At 42.1% G+C, this 17,726-nt stretch overlaps 1 protein-coding gene across 1 annotated transcript; it reads right to left on the reverse strand.

Annotated features, from left to right (window-relative positions):
- Window positions 1–5,228: 5,228 nt before the first annotated feature.
- On the reverse strand, window positions 5,229–9,638 carry LOC124029139 (YEATS domain-containing protein 4-like). Its single transcript, XM_046340962.1, has 7 exons — window positions 9,391–9,638; window positions 8,981–9,100; window positions 8,802–8,868; window positions 8,611–8,712; window positions 7,196–7,287; window positions 6,976–7,063; window positions 5,229–6,131 (listed from the first exon to the last, which is right to left on the reverse strand). Exons 1-7 carry the CDS (start codon window positions 9,439–9,441, stop codon window positions 5,962–5,964), a joined length of 690 nt encoding a protein of 229 aa, XP_046196918.1. The 5' UTR covers window positions 9,442–9,638; the 3' UTR covers window positions 5,229–5,961.
- Between the last annotated feature and the right edge of the window lie 8,088 nt (window positions 9,639–17,726).

Raw genomic sequence — 17,726 nt, forward strand, 5'->3', positions numbered from 1 at the left:
CAGACAGTAGGCTACATTACAAGCCCTTCCTTCCAGAACTCAGCGTCTATTTATTTAATGTCTGATCTCAGACAGTAGGATCAGCATGCCAGTGTAAAGCTCTGCATGCATGGATATTTATCTCCCTGTGTATGTCAGAGAGGATACATTATCTGAGCCCTGTGCATGCCAGTGAAAGCTTGAGGATATTTTAAATCCCTGTGTAGACAGTAGACTATCATTATGTGAAAGAGAGAGAGATTTATCTCCCATGCCAGTGTAAAAGAGAGGATTTTCTAAAGGACTGTGACAGTAGGCTACATTACAAGTGAGCCTTAGTGAAAGGCGCATGCCAGTGTAAAGCTTGAGGATATTTCTAAAGGACTCAGACAGTAGGCTACACTACAAGTGAGCCTTAGTGGGCGCATGCCAGTGTAAAGCTTGAGGATATTTCTAAAGCAAACGCTGAAATATAAACAAGCCCTTCCTTCCAGAACTCAGCGTCTATTTATTTAATGTCTGATCTTTGTAGGATCAGAGGCCAGGGCAGTCTCTGCATGCATGGAACGATTTATCTCCCTGTGTATGTGAAAGAGAGAGAGATTTATCTCCCTGTGTATGTGAAAGAGAGAGATTTATATCCCTGTGTATGTGAAAGAGCGAGAGAGATGTATCTCCCTGTGTATGTGAAGAGAGAGATTTATCTCCTGTGTATGTGAAAGAGAGAGAGATTTATCTCCTGTGTATGTGAAAGAGAGAGATTTATATCCCTGTGTATGTGAAAGAGAGAGAGAGATGTATCTCCTGTGTATGTGAAAGAGAGAGATTTATCTCCCTGTGTATGTGAAAGAGAGAGAGATGTATCTCCCTGTGTATGTGAAGAGAGAGATTTATCTCCCTGTGTATGTGAAAGAGCGAGAGAGATGTATCTCCCTGTGTATGTGAAAGAGAGAGATATTTATCTCCCTGTGTATGTGAAAGAGAGAGATTTATCTCCCTGTGTATGTGAAAGAGAGATTTATCTCCCTGTGTATGTGAAAAAGAGAGATTTATCTCCCTGTGTATGTGAAAGAGATATTTATCTCCTGTGTATGTGAAAGAAGAGAGATTTATCTCCCTGTGTATGTGAAAGAGAGATTTATCTCCATGTGTATGTAAAAAAGAGAGAGAGATTTATCTCCTGTGTATGTGAAAGAGAGATTTATCTCCCTGTGTATGTAAAAAGAGAGGGATTTATCTCCTGTGTATGTGAAAGAGAGAGATTTATCTCCCTGTGTATGTGAGAAGAGATTTATCTCCTTGTGTATGTGAAAGAGCGAGAGAGATATATCTCCCTGTGTGTGTGAAAGAGAGAGAGATTTATCTCCTGTGTATGTGAAAGAGAGATTTATCTCTCCTTGTGTATGTGAAAGAGCGAGAGAGATGTATCTCCCTGTGTATGTGAAAGAGAGAGAGATTTATCTCCCTGTGTATGTGAAAGAGAGAGAGATTTATCTCCCTGTGTATGTGAAAGAGAGAGAGAGTCCTTGTATAGGTTTTGTGCCTGTGGTCAGTTGAATATGTGCATTGTTAACAAGTCAGCCTAACAATACGATGACTAGGTCTCCATAGAACCAATGATGGAGGAGAAGATGGGGAGATTACAGGACTGTGGTCTGACACGGCCTGTGTCGTCCCAAATCGCATCCCATTCCATATGTAGTGCACCACTTTTGACCAAGAGCCCCAGAAATAGTGCACTATAAAGGGAATAGGGTACCATTTGGGACATTTACATTTACATTTAAGTCATGGATGCTTCAAGCTGTCCCAGATCAGTTACTATTATACCTCTCGTGTCATTACCAAACACTGTAATCACATGGCTCTCCCTTTTCAATGTCTGAGATGTACTGTAATTCAGTGTTACGCTATGGTGCGTTCAACAAGGCAGAGAGGGAAAGAGTGAGAGAGAAAGAGAGTGAGGGAAAGAGAGAGAGAAAGAGAGTGAGGGAAAGAGAGAGGGAAAGAGTGAGAGGGAAAGAGTGAGAGGTAAAGAGAGTGAGAGGTAAAGAGAGTGAGAGGGAAAGAGAGTGAGGGAAAGAGAGTGAGGGAAAGAGAGTGAGGGAAAGAGAGTGAGAGGGAAAGAGAGTGGGAGGGAAAGAGAGTGGGAGGGAAAGAGAGTGAGGGAAAGAGAGTGAGGGAAAGAGAGTGAGGGAAAGAGAGTGGGAGGGAAAGAGAGTGAGAGGGAAAGAGATTGAGGGAAAGAGTGAGGGAAAGAGAGTGAGGGAAAGAGAGTGAGAGGGAAAGAGAGTGAGGGAAAGAAAGAGAGTGAGGGGAAAGAGAGGGAAAAGAGAGAGAGGGAAAGAGTGAGAGGGAAAGAGAGTGAGAGGGAAAGAGAGAGAGAGGGAAAGAGAGTGAGGGAAGAGTGAGAGGGAAAGAGAGTGAGAGGGAAAGAGAGAGAGAGGGAAAGAGAGAGAGAGGGAAAGAGAGAGAGAGGGAAAGAGAGAGAGAGGGAAAAGAGAGAGAGAGGGAAAGAGAGAGAGAGGGAAAGAGAGAGAGAGGGAAAGAGAGAGAGAGGGAAAGAGAGTGAGGGAAAGAGAGAGTGAGGGAAAGAGAGTGAGGGAAAGAGAGTGGGAGATCTCTTTGGAGATGTGTGGGTTGAGGGCCAGTTGTACCCTCTAACTAACTAGTGGTATTCTGTGTTTTGAAGAGTCTGAAATTAAATGAGGCGGCCATCTACTAAACTCACTGCAGCATTCACCATGTATTAGATTTAGAGTTTACTCAGGAATTCGTTTTCATTAAAAAACTACAATGACAATTGAAGTGAAATGCAGAATAAAGGAATGCAGTTCAATATGTAATAATACAATAGGATATTAATGCTGCTATGCACATGTTGATGCAAAAAGCCCCTTCATCACTCACACGTTGTTTCTAAGTGTTGCCACCTCCCTCTTCCAATACAAACAATTGTTGCCACCTCCCTCTTCCAATACAAACAATTGTTGCCGCCTCCCTCTTCTAATACAAACAATTGTTGCCACCTCCCTCTTCTATTACAAACAAGTGTTGCCACCTCCCTTTCTCTTGGAATATAAAACAGTTGTTGCCATCTCCCTTTCTCTTGGAATATAAAACAGTTGTTGCCAACTCCCTTTCTCTTGGAATATAAATATTTGCTCATCACCGCTCTCTAGTGGTGGTGGAAGGCTAATGCAGAGGCTGTATATTCATTAAACATTACAGCGCTCCGGTCTCCTTACAAGGTAAACAACAGTTTAGCGCTCTCCAACAGAGATGAAAATGCCTGCTGTCGTTCTCGATCTTTTATCTAAATGGTGATCAAGAAGTGATGTCATACAGGGCGGCTGGGTAGCCTAGTGGTTAGAGCGATGGACTAGTAACCGGAAGGTTGCAAGTTCAAAACCCCGAGCTGACAAAGTACTGTTCTGCCCCTGAACAGGCAGTTAAACCCACTGTTCCTAGGCTGTCATTGAAAATAAGAATGTGATAACTTAACTGACTTGCTTTGTTAAATAAAGGTAAAATATCAAGAGGGTTTTTATTTATTTAACCAGGTAGGCAAGTTGAGAACAAGTTCTCATTTACAATTGACACATGTATTGATACCGAGACAGTTAGCCCAGGCTATCCAGATGTGTTTAAGAGATCAATCCTTGACAAAATAATAACCCTGAATAGCATCTAAGACATGTTTGATCCATCAGTTCTAACAATCGTGTTCTAATCATTTTGAACATAGGAGAAATCAAAGAAAAACTGGTTTGAGTTTTGCAGAAAAAAGACAAATTAAAAACAGCAGCTCAAAACCCAGACCAGTCAACACATGTGACATGTTGCACTGAGCCATCTGTGGTAAATCTGAGTGGGATTGAGAGCCGTCTGTGGTAAATCTGAGTGGGATTGAGAGCCGTCTGTGGTAAATCTGAGTGGGATTGAGAGCCATCTGTGGTAAATCTGAGTGGGATTGAGAGCCATCTGTGGTAAATCTGAGTGGGATTGAGAGCCATCTGTGGCAAATCTGAGTGGGATTGAGAGCCATCTGTGGCAAATCTGAGTGGGATTGAGAGCCGTCTGTGGCAAATCTGAGTGGGATTGAGAGCCATCTGTGGCAAATCTGAGTGGGATTGAGAGCCATCTGTGGCAAATCTGAGTGGGATTGAGAGCCATCTGTGGCAAATCTGAGTGGGATTGAGAGCCGTCTGTGGCAAATCTGAGTGGGATTGAGAGCCATCTGTGGCAAATCTGAGTGGGATTGAGAGTGGGGTGAAACAAACATGGATTATCTTCAATTGTCTTGTTTATTATGTACATGATCATATAAAACCATTCTGCTAGGCAGTATTAAGTCTGGAATTCAAACTGAATACTTCTACATTTCTCTATTGTCAGTGCAATCATCCATAATGATGTGAGGTCCTGTGGCAGGATGAGCATGGTGACAGTACAGCCAGGATGAGCATGGTGACAGTACTGCCAGGATGAGCATGGTGACAGTACTGCCAGGATGAGCATGGTGACAGTACTGCCAGGATGAGCATGGTGACAGTACTGCCAGGATGAGCATGGTGACAGTACAGCCAGGATGAGCATGGTGACAGTACAGCCAGGATGAGCATGGTGAAAGTACTGCCAGGATGAGCATGGTGACAGTACTGCCAGGATGAGCATGGTGACAGTACTGCCAGGATGAGCATGGTGATACAGCCAGGATGAGCATGGTGACAGTACTGCCAGGATGAGCATGGTGACAGTACTGCCAGGATGAGCATGGTGACAGTACTGGCAGGATGAGCATGGTGACAGTACTGGCAGGATGAGCATGGTGACAGTACTGCCAGGATGAGCATGGTGACAGTACGGCCAGGATGAGCATGGTGACAGTACGGCCAGGATGAGCATGGTGACAGTACTGCCAGGATGAGCATGGTGACAGTACGGCCAGGATGAGCATGGTGACAGTACGGCCAGGATGAGCATGGTGACAGGTACATGGTGACAGTACGGCCAGGATGAGCATGGTGACAGTACGGCCAGGATGAGCATGGTGACAGTACTGCCAGGATGAGCATGGTGACAGTACTGCCAGGATGAGCATGGTGACTGCCAGGATGAGCATGGTGACAGTACTGCCAGGATGAGCATGGTGACAGTACTGCCAGGATGAGCATGGTGACAGTACTGCCAGGATGAGCATGGTGACACTGCCAGGATGAGCATGGTGACTGCCAGGATGGATGGTGACAGTACTGCCAGGATGAGCATGGTGACAGTACTGCCAGGATGAGCATGGTGACAGTACTGGCAGGATGAGCATGGTGACAGTACTGGCAGGATGAGCATGGTGACAGTACGGCCAGGATGAGCATGGTGACAGTACGGCCAGGATGAGCATGGTGACAGTACGGCCAGGATGAGCATGGTGACAGTACGGCCAGGATAGTGGAGTCCATTCCAGGGACCCACCAGTACGACCAATATACACACACATGACTAAGTCACTTTGGATGAAAGCATCTGAGAAATGACAGATATTATATTAAGGAATTAAACAATCGTAAAATGGAGTGATATTCTGTGTGGATTCCAGACTAGGGCAATTTCCAAATCCATCCCTAGCCCCTCCTCCCTGGCACCTCCCTTTGCTCTGAAGGGGTTGGATAGGTGGAAGACAAAAGGCGTAAACTCCATCCAGCCTATCAGAAATCAGAAGACAAGGTGAGTCACAAGCACCATATTGCCTCCACCTATCCAAACCCTTCAGATCTACAGGGGTGCCTCGGGAATTTAGGGTGTGTCTCAATTGTATATCCATGATTCATTGCGTCCTCTCTCATCTCCTTCTCAAAACACATAGAAGATCCAAGACAAGGAACCTCATATCTTGTGTTCCAATGAGTTTTGAGAAGGATGCCAGGAGAGAAGGTATGAGGAATCAAGAAAATACAATTGAGATTCACCCAGTGTGTGTGTGTATCAGTGGTCTTTGATCTGGTCCTCCTCCTCCAGCTTGCGTATCTCTCCCTTCAGGAAGTTGATGGTCTCTCTGCTGGCCTTCAGTCTATCCTTCAGGTCTGTGATCTCCTGACTGGTCTTCTTCTTCGCTGCTTCCAGCTTCTCCCGCGTCCGCAGCTCCAGCTCCGCAACTACAGACACAGGAAGGGTCAGTCACCAGTGACACTGTCCACTCAGCACTGCTGTGGTGTCACTGAACAACGAGGACAAAGACATTGGCTTTTATTGGCTGCCTTTACATAGGCAGTCCAAATCTGATCTCATTGGCAAAGGATCTGATCTGTCAAAAGACCAATAATTGGGCAAAAGATCAGAACTGGGCTGCCTGTGTAAACGCAGCCATGGACTTTTAATCTAAGCCCCTACTGCAGGGTTCCCCAACTGGGGACCCGCGGGTGGTTTTAATAGGCTCCCCAAGTTTTCTGAGCAATTATTTTTCATTGTTGGACATAAAAGACTAACAACACAAGGAAATCAGCTCCAAGTGATTTTCATTTGGGAAAATGTGTTGAAGTATTCCCATGTATGATAGAGAGATGTGATTATATATACACACATGTAAGCCAGGTTTGAAATGGAGTTTTAGTCAAATATTATATATATATGCCATTTAGCAGACGCTTTTATCCAAAGCGACTTACAGTCATGTGTGCATACATTCTACGTATGGGTGGTCCCGGGGATCGAACCCACTACCCTGGCGTTACAAGCGCCATGCTCTACCAACTGAGCTACAGAAGGACCTGTTTGGGCTTCTTTGAGGTCAATTTCAGTCTACAAATGATTTGTAATTATGTTCTGGGCCCCAAACAGCCTCTCAAGAAAAAAAAGAAAAGAATCTAGTTGATGATGCCTGTAATTTGCATTGAAACACATTTGCCCGACGAGGGTTAAAAAAGACATTGCTAGATACAGTCGTTACAATATGAATCTACAGGTACTAAATGTGCAGGTGTGTGTGTGTGTGCTCCTCACACTCCGTCTCGTGTTTATAGGCCCCCAGGGTCAGTTGTCTAGAGGTGCTAAGGAGCTGTTGCATCATGGCTGTGGGGTCCTGGAAGATCTGAGAGAGGAACAGGAAGGACAGAGAGTTGAGACGGGGCCTCTCTGCTTTCTTTCCTCACCTTGGTTTCACTTCCTTTCTCGTGTCCTCTTTGGTTCACTGTTTGAAAAATAAATCAATCAAATGTCTCACCATTTCATCATAGAATTCAGAGACCACCGTCTTCTTGGGCATGGCACTGGAGTCTGACTGGAAGAGCTTCAGTAGGTGGTAGATAGAGTCACCTGTAGATAGGATTAGACAAGACAAGATAAAGATAGATAGATAGATAGATAGATAGATAGATAGATAGATAGATAAAAAGAAAGAAAGAAAGAAACACAGATAGATAGATAGATAGATAGATAGATAGATAGATAGATAGATAGATAGATAGATAGATAGATAGATAGATAGATAGATAGATAGATAGATAGATAGATAGATAGATAGATAAAAAGAAAGAAAGAAACACAGATAGATAGATAGATAGATAGATAGATAGATAGATAGATAGATAGATAGATAGATAGATAGATAGATAGATAGATAGATAGATAGATAGATAGATAGATAGATAGATAGATAGATAGATAGATAGATAGATAGATAGATAGATAGATAGATAGATAGATAGACAGACAGACAGACAGATAGACAGATAGATAGATAGATAGACAGATAGATAGACAGACAGACAGACAGACAGATAGACAGACAGAAAGAAAGACAGAAGACAGATAGATAGACAGACAGACAGACAGAAAGAAAGAAACACAGACAGACAGACAGACAGACAGACAGACAGACAGACAGACAGACAGACAGACAGACAGACAGACAGACAGACAGACAGACAGACAGACAGACAGACAGACAGACAGACAGACAGACAGACAGACAGACAGACAGACAGACAGACAGACAGACAGACAGACAGACAGACAGACAGACAGACAGACAGACAGACAGACAGACAGACAGACAGACAGACAGACAGACAGACAGACAGACAGACAGACAGACAGACAGACAGACAGACAGACAGACAGACAGACAGACAGACAGACAGACAGACAGACAGACAGACAGACAGACAGACAGACAGACAGACAGACAGACAGACAGACAGACAGACAGACAGACAGACAGACAGACAGACAGACAGACAGACAGACAGACAGACAGACAGACAGACAGACAGACAGACAGACAGACAGACAGACAGACAGACAGACAGACAGACAGACAGACAGACAGACAGACAGACAGACAGACAGACAGACAGACAGACAGACAGACAGACAGACAGACAGACATGTAACTGGGGGAATTGTATCATAAAAATAATGTAATTGTACAATAAAAATGTAGTCTCAAGTCCACTGTTATTAAACTATTGTTTTACTATTTTAATGTGTCCTAATTTAGAAAACGTATTGTATCTTTCTCACCTTCCTATTATGTTATTGTGTTAAACACTCTGAAAATCATCCTCTGTTAAAAAAAAGGTGCTATAATAATCAAGTTTGATTGGAACGAGGTCCCTAAATGACATAGTCGGGCACCGCTCACCGGCCTCTCATTGGGGTCGATGAAAAATATCTTGATGATGATCTCAAACTCTCCCCAGCCCGTCTCTGTGATCTCGTACGGAGGCTTCGTCACGACTACGACGGATCAGAAAGAGAACACCATGAGCCCTACATTCATGACAAATTACATCACTGCTAATACTTGGATACATTACAAACTTTACCTCTGAGTGGATTCACATAACTTTCATGGAGCTTGAACTGTATTTTCTTCACATATGCAGACATATCCTGGAATATAATTGGGTCAGGTTAATACTGTATCATCCAATGATCATTATCATTATCCAATGAGACCTTGAAGTCAACACCATCCATTTTCCAAGATGACAGTTGAGTTTACCTCGTTTCTGTATGGTTTCACGTACACAGACCATTGGTGAGTGTGTCCATCCTCCTCTCGCTTCTTTCCAAAATACCGAGCAACGTTTCCGAATACGATGGGTTTGACGATCGTAACACCCTGTGGATAACAGACAACTGATGTTTTCTGCAACATCATGCAGATCAATGATGATAATATGGTGAACCGGCTGGCAAAGATAGTAAGAAGTGATGCGGATTTGTTGCCTGCCTTTCCAACCGTGTCTTCACGACAAGCACTTCACTGACACGCTTCCATAGACTTATTAAAAAGGAAATATATTATAATTAGGGAACACACTTAGTCAAATTGTCTCTTATTAACATAAAACTTTTTATCGATCATATTATAGTCACCGGTATCAAATATTATTGACATCCATCCCCTACCTTCACTCTACCCCCGGAATCTGGTCCAAATTCAGCCATCCTTTTAAACATAGTATAGAGACTAGAAAGGGACGTTAAACTCGTATATGTCACTATAGGACTCTTGCAGTAGTGATTTGAAACGTGTCATTTAATAAGATTGCCATTAAATCTACGAAAACAACACGATTTTACATTGTACACATTTCAAATTGCCAGCCAAACAAGCACCGGAAGTACGTTACATTGTTCGTGGTCCGATGTGAACACGGGAGCTAAAACGATTTATGGTCCTCTTGTCTAATGTTCTGCTTTGTGCCCTGTAGTAGTAAATATATTGCAGTCATATAGACTGAATTGTGTAAAGCAATTTACAATCATCAAATCCTAAACTAGCAAAACATGTAATACAATGTTAAACTATGCAATATATACAAAACAACAATAATACAACGACAATGTTTGGGGTGGCAGCTAAAATAAATACATTTTAGGAGCTTTACAGACGGCATTATTAAGGCCCCTCGGCAATATGGTGTGTGCATTGATCAGTTTAGTGAAGTATTTAGCAAATGTCAGGCAGATCTGCTCCCGTTTGCTCTCCAATGACATGATTCCGAGGGCTTCCCGGGTAGCTGGTGAACGACCCGTTCCGAATTATTCTGCAGACTCTCTTCTGGACATATGAGTCAGGGTTCGAGTGATCATCGAAACTAGGCCGTTTATACATAATCCCACATGCTGACATTCACATCGGCTACTGAAATTAATAAAAATGTGTTTAATGTGAGCCAAGGCTTCGGACTAGTTGTTTTTTAATAAGCATTTCTCACCAACTGTAACCCAAAGACCGGCAGATGGCGATATCGAGTCGTTTGCAAAAATGAAACCACCAGATTACAACCTGCCAGCCTTTCGCCAACACCAACTGCTTCACACACACGGTCTTAATCAGCTATTGACTTGATTACGATCGTTGCAATTTGGATAAATATATCCAAAAGCCTCATATCGTAACTAATAAACAGAATAAATGGAGTCACAATGTAGTTTCGATTATTTTATTTTTTGAGAAGGCACAAGGTGGTACAAACTCAGAATCTACTGCCTTTATTCTTACTGCAAATTGTCTAATAAATCATGTAATTAAAATAGCAATATAATCTGAAATAAACACACATTGACAGTGTTTTAGTATGCAGTCTAATAATGCAATAATCAATCCTGTCTGATTGAGACATTTATCCTGTATATTTGATAACAATTATCCATGTAATTATAGTTCCAGCACTAATGATTTCCTTACTTTGCTGTAACGCGAAGAGGAACACATGAAGTATATTGAATAGCAACTACTTCAGACAATGTGCAGCCGTCATTCTTCATGGATCTGGAACCGACGACTTACCTTCGGGTGAATGTCATGGAGCTGTAAATTAAATCAGGGCAAAAAGAACTACAGCCTACTGTACAATTCAGCATTTGGTGTAAGTGTAACTATGAGTAAATTATATATAAATAAAGAAAATCAAAATCTTTTAAGGGCTTATAACTAGGTTCCCCTTTTTTTATCGTGTCAATCATACCTGAGAATAAACATGGTTTTAAGTTTGAGTAAATTAGACCGTTACAATATTTTCACAAAACAGAAAAACTACAGACCTCAGTAATATCCTCCGGTCTTATTCCAGCCTTTATACATTGCATTCTATTGATTAAGTGTACATTTGATGAAGCCAAATCAGCAATGTCAGGAACAGTAACATTTGGCCTAATGGTTCACGGAGACCCGACATCAAAGACGGATAAAACTAGTTTATTGAAACCACTCAAAACAAGACAGTGCACCTTTTTAAAAAAAGTAAAATTTCCTGAACACGTCCGAGAGAGAAATTGATCAGGTAAAACTCTGGATCTGATTGTAAAAAGTATTTGAAGGTAATATCTAAGATGGATGCATTATTATATGTACAAAATGACAACACTAATTGAGTATGAGTAACACTTGTCGACAGCGTATATATGTACATTATTGACGTATCAAACCAGTTCCACTCAAATATTCAACCGGTTTGAAAAGACGTTGGGGCTGGAAAGCTATTCGTAATGATCTGTGTATAGGTAACAAAGCATTGATAGCCTGTCCATTAGCACAATAAACATGGTATACTAGCTACATAGAGCATTCATAATGCTCTACACCATATTCAATATCTCAGTGCATTTATACAATAAAATGCAATACAAAAGTTCCACGTATAAAAAAAAAGAAGTGTCTGTCATGCAAACTTTACCTGAAGGAGAACTTTACCAAAAGTAAGTCGCTCTGGATAAGAGCGTCTGCTAAATGACTTAAATGTAAATGTAAAAGGTTCCATTCAATAACATTCCATGTCAAACACATTGTAAAGTTCTCAAAATGCTCTTTTGTAGCTAGTGGGCAATATTGATAAAAACTTGGGAGATATTTATGTGCCAATAGTTGGATGTAAAGTCTTACCAATAAAATTCAGAAAAAAAAAGTTTAGTTGACTGAAGCAAGTTGTTTCAGTGAATGATTCTAGCCACAATAACCACCTAAATATCTTTATGGTGACACACAATGCAAGCAGGAGAGCACCACTAATGTCCATCAGGGCCATTTAGAAAAGACATGGGAGTAGAGAGGTAGGTTTTACCGCCTTAAAACAGACATCAATAGCAGTTATTTTAATCTGGCAGAGCAGTCAGTGCACAGACCCTGAGAAGCCAGGGAAGGATTGTGCAATTCATGCTTTACAAAATGGACACCTCACTTGAATACTATTACTACTGTAATCACCGTCCATTTACAACACCCAGATACTCACTACTGTAATCACCGTCCATTTACAACACCCAGATACTCACTACTGTAATCACCATCCATTTACAACACCCAGACCCTCACTACTGTAATCCCCATCCATTTACTACACCCAGCCCCTCAGCCTTGTCCCAGACCCTCACTACTGTAATCAACCATGTACTACACCCAGCCCCTCAGCCTTGTCCCAGACCCTCACTACTGTAATCCCCATTCATTTACTACACACAGTCCCTTTCGGTCCCAGACCCTCACTACTGTAATCCCCATTCATTTACTACACCCAGTCCCATGGCCTGGTCCCAGACCCCTCACTACTGTAATGTAAATGTACTGTAATCCCCATTCATTTACTACACCCAGCCCCATGGCCTGGTCCCAGACCCTCATTACTACTGTAATCAACCATTTACTACACCCAGCCCCATGGCCTGGTCCCAGACCCTCACTACTGTAATCCCCATTCATTTACTACACCCAGTCCCATGGCCTGGTCCCAGACCCTCACTACTACTGTAATCAACCATTTACTACACCCAGCCCCATGGCCTGGTCCCAGACCCTCACTACTGTAATCAACCATTTACTACACAGCCCCCCCAGACCCTCACTACTGTAATCCATTCATTTACTACACCCAGCCCCATGGCCTGGTCCCAGACCCTCACTACTGTAATCCCCATTCATTTACTACACTCCAGTCCCATGGCCTGGTCCCAGACCCTCATTACTACTGTAATCAACCATTTACTATACCCAGCCCCATGGCCTGGTCCCAGACCCTCACTACTGTAATCAACCATTTACTACCCAGACCCTCACTACTGTAATCAACCATTTACTACACCCAGCCCCATGGCCTGGTCCCAGACCCTCACTACTGTAATCCCCATTCATTTACTACACCCAGTCCCATGGCCTGGTCCCAGACCCTCATTACTACTGTAATCATTCATTTACTACACCCAGTCCCATGGCCTGGTCCCAGACCCTCATTACTACTGTAATCAACCATTTACTACACCCAGACCTGGTCCCAGACCCTCACTACTGTAATCAACCATTTACTACACCCAGCCCCATGGCCTGGTCCCAGACCCTCACTACTGTAATCCCCATTTACTACACCCAGTCCCATGGCCTGGTCCCAGACCCTCACTACTGTAATCCCCATTCATTTACTACACCCAGCCCCATGGCCTGGTCCCAGACCCTCATTCCTACAAATCAGGATCAATGCATTAGCCAGCTAACTTTGATAAACATTTGATTTTCTAGCTCATTAAGAAAGCCACACTTAGATATGTGTATTTTGCTTATGGAGTCGGTCTTCAGACCCCAAAAATGTCTAAATTATTTCAGAATATTTACTACATATTAGCTGACTAATGCATTGGTCCTGCTTTGTAGTATAACCTCAGGTCTGTAATCGTTTTTAGCCAACTAGTCTGGCATTGTTATTGCTATTCAATGTAGCCAAGACAATCCTACAAACAGGACTCTGCCAGTATATACAGATCTGGGACCAGGCTACAACCCTCACTGGCCTAAACCAGTGGGATAAGCAACTCAATAAGAAGTAGTATATACAGATCTGGGACCAGGCTACAACCCTCACTGGCCTAAACCAGTGGTCTCAACTCAATAAGAAGTATATTACAGATCTGGGACCAGGCTACAACCCTCACTGGCCTAAACCAGTGGGATAAGCAACTCGATAAGAAGTAGTATATACAGATCTGGGACCAGGCTACAACCCTCACTGGCCTAAACAAGTGGGATCAAGACTCTCAATAATTTGTAACAGATCTGGACCAGGCCAACCCTCACTGGCCTAAACCAGTGGGATAAGCAACTCAATAAGAAGTAGTATATACAGATCTGGGACCAGGCTACAACCCTCACTGGCCTAAACCAGTGGGATAAGCAACTCAATAAGAAGTAGTATATACAGATCTGGGACCAGGCTACAACCCTCACTGGCCTAAACCAGTGGGATAAGCAACTCGATAAGAAGTAGTATATACAGATCTGGGACCAGGCTACAACCCTCACTGGCCTAAACCAGTGGGATAAGCAACTCAATAAGAAGTAGTATACACAGATCTGGGACCAGGCTACAACCCTCACTGGCCTAAACCAGTGGGATAAGCAACTCAATAAGAAGTAGTATATACAGATCTGGGACCAGGCTACAACCCTCACTGGCCTAAACCAGTGGGATAAGCAACTCGATAGAAGTAGTATATACAGATCTGGGACCAGGCTACAACCCTCACTGGCCTAAACCAGTGGGATAAGCAACTCAATAAGTAGTATATACAGATCTGGGACCAGGCTACAACCCTCACTGGCCTAAACCAGTGGGATAAGCAACTCAATAAGAAGTAGTATATACAGATCTGGGACCAGGCTACAACCCTCACTGGCCTAAACCAGTGGGATAAGCAACTCAATAAGAAATCAGTGCAGTACATCAGCCAGCCAATCAGAGCACAAGTTTGCAGATAAAGACCAATTCGGTTCACAGTAGTAGTATTGTCCAGATCTGTGAAGGTTGATCTATCACTAAAAAATAATTCCATATAAGTCAATCATTTTGTTCTACTTGTGTCAATAATATTAGAGTAATGAACCCTTGGAATGTACTTCCTGGTAACATGAAAAGAGAAAAAAAATCAAGAAAAAGATAAATAAATAAAAAGTTTTGCCCAAGTATAAGCAAGTCCTGAATACCTCTAAAATCACTCAGCAAAAGACATGGATTTTCACCTTTGCAATTCAAATGGCAAACAGTAGTATACGGAGACTAAAAACAAACGCTTGTCAACAAGTAGCTACATTTTAAGTAGAACTTTTAGAACAAACTGATAAGTCAAATATTAAAAAATATCTGTCACATGATCATTCAATGCGTAAGTAGTTAACGCTAAATTCAGTCAGATTTCACTAATTCTGGGCATCGGGACAAATACAATTTTGGGTCAACTGTGCTTCATTTGGTCAATAACAGCACAACTTTGCAACAAAGTGAGAGTAAATTTAAAATAAATACTTCTTCAAACCTATTTCTTATGAAAAATGTATTAAGGCAAAAAAAATGTACACATGTAAATTATTATTAAGTGTCAAAACCCCATTAAACAAGTTTATTACAACACAGAATATTTTTAATATTCAGAGCAGAACATTCAAACATTATCCTAGAAAGAAATGGGGAGGGCACGAGGAAATGAGACGAAAAAAACAAAAAAACCTCCTGTAAAAATCAGCTCTTAACCTGACAAAATGTACACATTATAGCAGTCAAAAGTTGTCCCGTTTTGGAATAGAGCAGGTAAATGTAGTGTATTTTATTATTGCCATAAAGCAGAAAGAAGCCTGTCACTTCAGGTAGGTAATCATTTTTCGTTCACATCAAATAAAATTTCAGTAAAATAAAAATAGCTGTTGAGTAGTTTTTATACCATGAGAATGATTTTAAAGAACACTACTTATAGCCTTACACAGCTGTGAGCGATTCCCAGGTAGTCAGTCCCCTGGTAACCATGGAGACACAGACAGAGAGAGAGGGGGGGACTAGTTGACAAGGCGATCCTGATGTAGGGCCTGCTGGTTGTGAAGAGGCGTCCTCATCCCTGTCCTCTTCCGTAGGCTGAAATGTGTGAAAACGAAGGGTGGAGTTTGGTTTGGGGAAGCCCAACAATATACAGTTTGTTGTTTGTGTCCTATCCCCTCTAATTTTTACAGCACACACACAGAGGACACAAAACAAATACATGCAGGCACTGATCTTTCTAATGGTAGTCAACTTGTCAAGAGAGTGAGTCCACATTACAGTGAGTAAGAACAATGTAGTGCCCACAATGACTGACCCTGCTATACTGTTGAGATCTGAATTTAGAATGTATTCCAATGTGTCATGCACTGAAGTACTCAAGTCACTTCAGAGAAGGTTTACAATCAATTTGTGTGGATTGGATAAAGCTGTTTAAGGATGCTCACAGAACATCTGATAATCTAATCTGAAAGTGCATGGACAGAAGATGGTACCTACAGAACGCTCAATCCCAACCCCTAGACCGTACGCACTTCTCAATATCTTCAGAGGATTTCACAGATGGACACAATAGGGTATTAAGTCTACCTTGTCCTCTGATAGGTGGAAGTACATGTGAGAATTCCACCTATCAAATCCTCTCAGATTTTCAACAAGTCCATAAAACCAAAAGAGGTGTTAACGGCCAATTTGGGGGGATCGGGTCCCCTAATCTGAGAGGTGACGAGGGTATAGTTCTCCCCAAACGTTAACGCAGATTTTACCTATTGGATAGGATTTAAAAACACATAGAAATAATAAATAGAACAGACGAGTCATTGGCTTGAATTGCAGACCCTCGTTCTAGTCATTCTACAGCTATGCGTTTAAACCTATACGATAGGTGAAATCCAATTAGATTACATTTGGGGGGTAAAACTGGGCCCAGAGCACTGGGAGAAGCAGAGGACTAACATGGTCAGATCTCCATAGAGGAATGGTATTATTACATCAGGATAAATGGTAGAAAAACACACATGTATCAGTAGTCTGAAACTACTCTGACAGCCAGAGCCTGGCATGCACAGGATCAACATTACACTGACAATTCATTGGAATTGCAAACCACATAACCATTCATTAATATTTCAGTTCATAGATCACCCACCCCCCCAGACAGTTTCCAAACTCATACACCAGGTAAAAGGAATATTCTGTATGTTTTGGTTGTCAATGACGATTTACATTTATTACAAAAAACAAGTTAATAGCCTAGTAGTAATTATTAGTTTGTTTATCAATATCATTTTTTAATCAAATTGAAGCCAGGTTTTGCTCAATTAGTGAATTTACATGGTGCATAGTTGACAATATCACATTTAGAAAAAGTTAATACCAACCAACATTTCATTGAACAGATGTCCCATCACCACCCGCACAATCATTTCAGATCCATTGAGCATCTCAAAGGGCCCACAGCATCATCAAGACATGTTCTCAAAACACTAACAATTATAACTAATGGATTAAAGAATGTGACCAGTTGCTGTTTTTGGTACTAACTTCCTGCAGGGTCTATTTTTGCAGGAGACTTTGAACGAGTTTAAGGTGGTTGGAACAGTCGTCAAAATGAACCTTCTTGAGATGGTGTGGACACCAATGAGTGTTTTAGGAACCACCATGATGTGTAGTTGTGAAGGATGAACACGAGAGAGAGAGAGAGAGAGAGAGAGAGAGAGAGAGAGAGAGAGAGAGAGAGAGAGAGAGAGAGAGAGAGAGAGAGAGAGAGAGAGAGAGAGAGAGAGAGAGAGAGAGAGAGAGAGAGAGAGAGAGAGACAGAGAGACAGACAGAGAGACAGACAGAGAGACAGACAGAGAGACAGACAGAGAGACAGAGAGACAGAGAGAGAGACAGAGAGACAGAGAGAGAGACAGAGAGACAGAGAGACAGAGAGAGAGACAGAGACAGAGAGA

The sequence above is a fragment of the Oncorhynchus gorbuscha genome, unplaced genomic scaffold, assembly GCF_021184085.1.
Source record: "Oncorhynchus gorbuscha isolate QuinsamMale2020 ecotype Even-year unplaced genomic scaffold, OgorEven_v1.0 Un_scaffold_5626, whole genome shotgun sequence".
In the NCBI taxonomy this organism is placed as follows: domain Eukaryota; kingdom Metazoa; phylum Chordata; class Actinopteri; order Salmoniformes; family Salmonidae; genus Oncorhynchus; species Oncorhynchus gorbuscha.